Consider the following 6,566-nt stretch of genomic DNA (forward strand, 5'->3'; position numbering starts at 1 on the left):
GCTCAAAGCCCATGTTTGAATCCTAGTCCACCCAACTAAATTTTGATTTATTAAAAAAAGGTTTGATGATTTGGCAATGATGTAGCATTGATGTGGATAGGCTAGTTGAATGACATGTGGACAATTGATGTGGAGAGGCTAATTGAATGACATGTGTACAAATTGTATTGCTTTAATAGTATGTAAAGATTGACAATATATTTAAATAAAATATTTATTATCTCGTATCACCTTCCTCTTCTTCATGATGTCCCTAAATGTAAGAAACTCAAACCAATTAAAAAAGGTGCCAATATTACTAATTGATAGGAGATTCACCAACGGATAAATCTATCGATTGTCTGTAGATAGGGTCGTCGATTAAGGTCCGTGCTGGAATTATCAATGGTAAAGTTTGAGTTTGATTTCCCTTTAAGGTTGTCTCCATTTAAAAATTGTGTAAAGGAGGTTTGGTATAGAATATAGGGAGTTTGCATAAAGAAGTATGGAACATGTGACAAATGACGGAGAATGGTTGAGAATGAAGGAAGAATAGAATGGTTGGAGAAAGGATCCACAACTTCATCACTTTTATATTTCTTATTTTTAGGCTAAATTCTCTTTATAAATGTATTTTATCTTTATGTATATAAAGACTTTCAGAATGGACATTATGCATCACTTTCGTAATGTCAAGTCTCTTAATTGCTAAAAGACTTTCACTTGCCCTTTGCTGCAAGTTGAATGATAGTGATCATTCAAATGGTGTCGATGAGAAAAAAAAATTCAATGAACAAACGGTTTAGTTATCGGTAGTTTAGTAAGAACAATGTTGAAAAGAACCTAGTAAAACTACAAGATATTTAAACAAATTAAATACATGAGTAAAAGTAAAAACCGGCTTTTAGTTGTGTATCTTTACCATGCATCACATTATGGAAAATATGATTATTTTTTCTTTTACTAACAGAAAAACCTTAATTTGATAACCACACAAGTGCATCCATCCACAAATCTTAAAAGAACATGTAACTAAAAAAAATCTCAAACATGTGCATGCAAATCTTTGGGGTTGAAGATCTTCAAACAAAAGGCCCCTACAAATTAATGGTTAAAAAACTTTGAAAACCCGAATCAATCCTGAATTTAGAAAGTTGGGGTCAATATCATAGGTACAAATTTAGTCTTAACTGTTTCGAGAATCCTAATTCAACACATGCAGATCAGGATATACAAAAAGTCAGAAACTAAAAATCTAGACGAACATCAAGTCAAAAGTCCTTGATCAAGATCTAGAAAAGGTACAAGAATAAGAGTGGAGTCGGTGAACCAACTTTAATTGAATTTGATCCCTTTCTTCTGTTTTCTCTTTACTATCTTAATAATAATAATAAAATAAATTATTTATGAAATGCCAGACAAGCAAATAAGTTTACAAATATACCATAATATATCAGCATGTTATTCACATATCATGTTCACATTCTTTATCTGTATTCACATAACATAGCTAAATATAAAAATATTTTATCACTAAATTTGATTATGTTTGTTCTTCTAAAACTTTCACATCTCATTCTCTATATCTATCTATATTAAATACAATAATATACTTTCTTTTAAATCTTTCTAGTTATTAGTATTATTTTTCTCCTTTTCTTCAATTTACAACCACTCAGAAAAAGTATAGAGAAATGGTAAATCTCTATATTTAGATAATCACTATAGCTGATCAGCTTCTCTATAATTGTTCTCTATTTTATAGATCCCGATCATATTGACTTTTCTAGATATTTCTTAAAAAACTAAAGATATGGTATATAGAAAACCTGTTTTCATCAAGTTTTCTATATCTGTCTCTATAAAGTAGTTATAAAATCCGTATGTCTAAATATTACCTTAACATTTAGAGATTAGGTAGATATGTAAAAGTTGATGTGAATGCTCTTAGACATTAACCGAATTTATGATTTACTAATGGAGCAATTAACACATTATAATATAATAATAATAATAATAATAATAATAATAATAATAATAATAAGGCAAACTATTCATTGAAGAGTAAAAGGTTACAAGTGACTTTAAAATTTCTTCTTCCCAATTATTTGTTTGTGTATCAGTTGAATTAGGTAACCGGTAACCCTTATCTAATGGATTATGTAGGTCAAATAAAACACTTAAAAAGGAAAATGGGTCAAATGAGTCGACTGCCACAGTAACCAAAAGTTTATCTTACTGTTTTTAATCATTAAAACAACGCTTGCTTTAGTCCCCCCCGGTTCCAAAGTACTTTTTTATGTAATGAACTTGATATAGCCAATATACTTTCAAAAATAGAAAAACAGAGGGAAACTATCTTAACCTGAATCAATCGAATTCACTAGAATGAGTTTGTGATTAATATCATACCAAGATTTTTGTCATCTAAGCCTTTCAAGTGAGGCAAGAATGATGTCATAAATGGTTTGAATCTAGATACGCGTACGTGTGCTCACTATGATTGATGATTCAAGCATCACCTGTCTTTTTACCAAGCTCTTCTAAAACGGCCCATAATTTCGGGTCTTCATAGTTCTCAATGAGAAGTGTGGGGTTTGCTGTCATGAGCATGCTTTCTGGATTTCTAGTTGTTAAGCCAACAACTGGCATTCCAGCTGCCACACCAGCCTTTATCCCAGAAACCGAATCCTAAAACATTATCACAATAGATAATATTAGACATAGAGGTGGCAATTTCGACCAGTTTACTTATTAACGGGTCTGTCCAAGTTATGGTCATCTAAAAGTTCAAGAGGGTAAAATAATAATAACAATAATAGTAATAATAGCTAAACATGAAAAATGGGTCAAATAGGTTGAAATTGGGCCAAGGTATATAATGCATTAAACCCCCAGAGTATATTCAAAAGTAGGTTTGTAACAGAACATAACGAATGTGTTTGTTCGTTTAACTTTAACCAAACAAACGAATGAACACGAACAATTAAACAAACAGGGGTTTCTTGTTCGTGTTCGCTCGTCTATAAAACGAAGATGTTCGCGTTTATTCGCTAAGAAAATGAACGTGCTCGTGTTCATCTGTTAACGATATAAATGAACGGGTCATGAACAGGCATAACTAAACATAGATGAACATAAAATAACTAAGCTAACTAAAAGTCAGTGTGATATAAAACTAGACTAAATTTTAACAAGCCGGCCTAAGAAATCTGAATGGATATATTCACACACGTAAACGAACATAAATAAACAGAAACTAATGTATATGAACGGACGTGAATGAACATAAATGAACGAACGAGACATGTGTTCATGTCATTTGTTTAACTAAATGAACCAAAAAGTTTGTACATGTTAGTTTGTCTATTCCATTAATGAACATAAACAAACTTCCCGCCGAATGATTCACAAAGGTTCATTGAATGTTTGGTTCAGTTACATGCATAATCAAAAGAATATGATTATCTTAATCATTCGGACACGCTAATTATTTGGAAGAAACTAAGTATTTATGAGCACAAATTGTTACGTGTCAACCAAGATGAATCCTTTTGATTTATACAAAAATGACCTATTTTAACTATTTACTCAACCTGCTAGTTTTGCTACACTCGGCCAGAACCACTTTGACCGGTACAAATATAACTCTTTTTACCCGGGACCTAATTTTACAAATTTCCCAACCCAGCCATTTGCCATCTCCACAACTAACCAAACTGGCAAAGTGAAAAAATCTTATGGAAACTAGGGGTGTGAACGAGCGGAGCCGATATTGGCTCGTTTAACTCGATCGTTCGATCTCTAGATTGGATCGTTTAGAGCTCCATTTCTAAAGCTCAAGCTTGGCTCATTTATAATTTATTATCTGTTTAAATATTTCTAAAGTTCGAGCTCGGCTCGTGAGTAATTTTTCAAGCTCGAGTATGGCTCGTTTATTATTTATTATCTGTTTAATTATCCTATTTATATATTTTTATAACTATATATATATATAGTTATATTCTAATTTTACATATAAAATAATATATATTATTTAATTATATTTATCATACTATATATAATACTAATTATTATTATATTAAATAAAAATTATATAAATAAAGCTCGTTTAGGTTCGTGAGCAGGATCGAGATCGATATGTGAAGCTCGGACTGGAGCTCATTTGTTAAGAGAGCCTCTATAAAAGCTCAAGCTCGGGATAGAGCTCGTTTAAGCTCAGCTCGAATCGAGTTTTTAGTGAGCCGATATCAAGTAGCTTCCGAGCAGCTCGGCTCGTTTACACCCCTAATGGAAACAAATCAATTGCATCAAATTATCTACAATCGTAATCTAAATTTGACATAAAACGATTCCAAAACAGGAAATTAATACCTCACAGATGAAAGTATGTTCTTTTGAAACATTAAGAAGTTCAACCGCCTTTAGGTACGGGTCTGGTGCGGGTTTGGGATGCTCACACTCATCACCAATAATAAGATGATGAAAGAAATCAGTAAGACCGAGAGTCGAGATCATGAGTTCAGCATTTGGTCTAGGGGCATTAGTAACCGCAGCCCGTTTCAACCCGTTATCTTCAATCCATTTTGTTAATTTGTATAAACCCTTTATGGGCTCCACCTTTTCCTTCACCAATCTGTTTAAAATAACAAACATAATGTACCGATCCAAAGAGCAAATAATAAAAATGATAATATATTAATGAGAAGGCTTACTTCCTAAAATATGCTTCTTTATCTACACAAAACTTTAAACCGCGTTCAATGTCATCAGGGAATAGGACAGCTGCAATGTCATCATTATGTTTTCCAGCAATGTTTTTAACAAAGAAATCTTCATCTATTGGAACACCATTGTTGAAGCCGATCTGTAAACATACATTTATCAGTAACTTTGATATGCAATGTTGAAAGAGGAAAAAAAATGGTTAACCTCTTGAAGCATTTCTCGGAAAGCAATGTGGTGGATGGGATCTGAATCGCAAAGAGTTCCATCAACATCAAACAATACCGCTTCGAGTGGAGCAAGTGCTTTAAATGCAGGTTTGCTGTTGCAAATAACAAAGCAAATTAGCACAACTTAACTATCTTCATATGGCTTCAAAGTTGTTATAAGATATAAGACTTAAGCGTATGAAGCTTACAAGTTACAACCACAAAAGCTTTACACCTACATAGACCAAATCTAATGACTAGAATAATTACAATTCTTTCTCCATTTTGTGGTCCATCTTCCCATAAAACAGGAGTTAGATCTAATCACCATTTTCTGTCACTGTATGCATATATATAGTATAAGGACCACAAGATGGTGTTTGGACGTCTGTTTTGAAAGTAAATGTTATGAACTAAATACATCATAATCAAATAATCGATTAAATTAAGAGGGATAGGTAGGCAGGTCTACACTCAACTTTCTTAGAGTAACTTACATAATGTAATTATTTTACTCTTATAATAACAATCACAATCACTCTTATACACACAATCAAATCACCTCTCCAGGTCACACAAAAACAAGTGAAACTAACACTATTTTCAAATCTACTAGTATTGGTGCATACGACTTCCATCAATTAAGTACCAAATTACTCAATATGAGACAGAAATCGCGGAGGACGTTAAACAAATAATCTCAAACTCTCTATGCTACTATACAAATGAAACAAAATCATCACTCGTTCGTTACAGATGAAAAAATTGCGCAACAGATCGCGCTAACGGACATAAACACGACAAGTTAGGGCAAACAAATGAATCATCGATCATATTGCTCAATATGAGACAGAAACAATGAATGTTAAATAAACAATCTCAAATTCTCGAGGCTACTATACGAATCATTTCTCAACAGCGTCATAATTCATAACCTAACCTATCAATAGAGCACAATCATCACGTTAATTACAGATCAACATCAACATCAACAAATGTGTTATAACATATATACGTACAAATTGCATAACGGATCTCAATAACGGACATAAACATGATAAATTTAGGTCAAACGGATCAAAAAATGACGAGTAATTTTGTGAGCGAATTGAGAATATGATCGGCGTAACGATTATTAAAGCTATTGAATTAATTAATTATGAATTACCTTTTCTCTGCAAGTTCGCTTGCTGTCATGGTGCGATGAAGATCAAATCTGAAATGGAATAATATTTATAGGAATGTGCTGCTGAGAGTATTTGGCTCTCAAAATGATACTTGCCTTGCCTTGCCTTGCCTTGCCTTTTAACAAGTATCATTTTGTGACATCATCATGTGAAGGGGTTGTTAGACAGAATATTAAATTTTACCCTTTGAAAATATAAAAAACGCATAAACAATTGTCTAGTTTTCTCATATGCTAGATTGGTTACTTAACCTTTTGTTTTTCACTTTAAAGTCTAAACCAATAATATTTTATCTAATACTAACTATGTTTAACTAGTGTTATCAAAAGTCGCTCATACTTTTTTTCTAAATATAAAAACACACAAAAATTTATTATTGTTCCATTGTTAAGAAATCCATTTCTACAAGAAACAGGAACTAGTAAAACATACATAAATCATGGTTACAATGACTACTTTTTCAAAT

At 32.2% G+C, this 6,566-nt stretch overlaps 1 protein-coding gene across 1 annotated transcript; it reads right to left on the reverse strand.

Annotated features, from left to right (window-relative positions):
* Window positions 1–2,327: 2,327 nt before the first annotated feature.
* LOC143529063 (haloacid dehalogenase-like hydrolase domain-containing protein Sgpp) lies at window positions 2,328–6,190 on the reverse strand. The gene is made up of 5 exons (XM_077024942.1): window positions 6,082–6,190; window positions 4,912–5,026; window positions 4,695–4,846; window positions 4,354–4,615; window positions 2,328–2,670 (listed from the first exon to the last, which is right to left on the reverse strand). The coding sequence occupies exons 1-5, from the start codon at window positions 6,108–6,110 to the stop codon at window positions 2,491–2,493; spliced, it is 738 nt and encodes a 245-aa protein (XP_076881057.1). The 5' UTR covers window positions 6,111–6,190; the 3' UTR covers window positions 2,328–2,490.
* Between the last annotated feature and the right edge of the window lie 376 nt (window positions 6,191–6,566).

The sequence above is a fragment of the Bidens hawaiensis genome, unplaced genomic scaffold (assembly GCF_021521415.1).
Source record: "Bidens hawaiensis isolate Kalapana, Puna unplaced genomic scaffold, B.hawaiensis_p1.1 tig00000636_1, whole genome shotgun sequence".
Taxonomy (NCBI): domain Eukaryota; kingdom Viridiplantae; phylum Streptophyta; class Magnoliopsida; order Asterales; family Asteraceae; genus Bidens; species Bidens hawaiensis.

Bases quoted from the DNA above. Each gene is read 5' to 3' on its own strand.
- LOC143529063 (XM_077024942.1), bottom strand. From the start codon at position 6,110: ATGACAGCAAGCGAACTTGCAGAGAAAAG. The intron at 4,847-4,911 runs GTTAACCATTTT...GTATGTTTACAG, and splicing joins TCCGAGAAATGCTTCAAGAG to ATCGGCTTCAACAATGGTGT. The intron at 2,671-4,353 runs GTATTAATTTCC...ATAATGTTTTAG, and splicing joins AACATACTTTCATCTGTGAG to GATTCGGTTTCTGGGATAAA.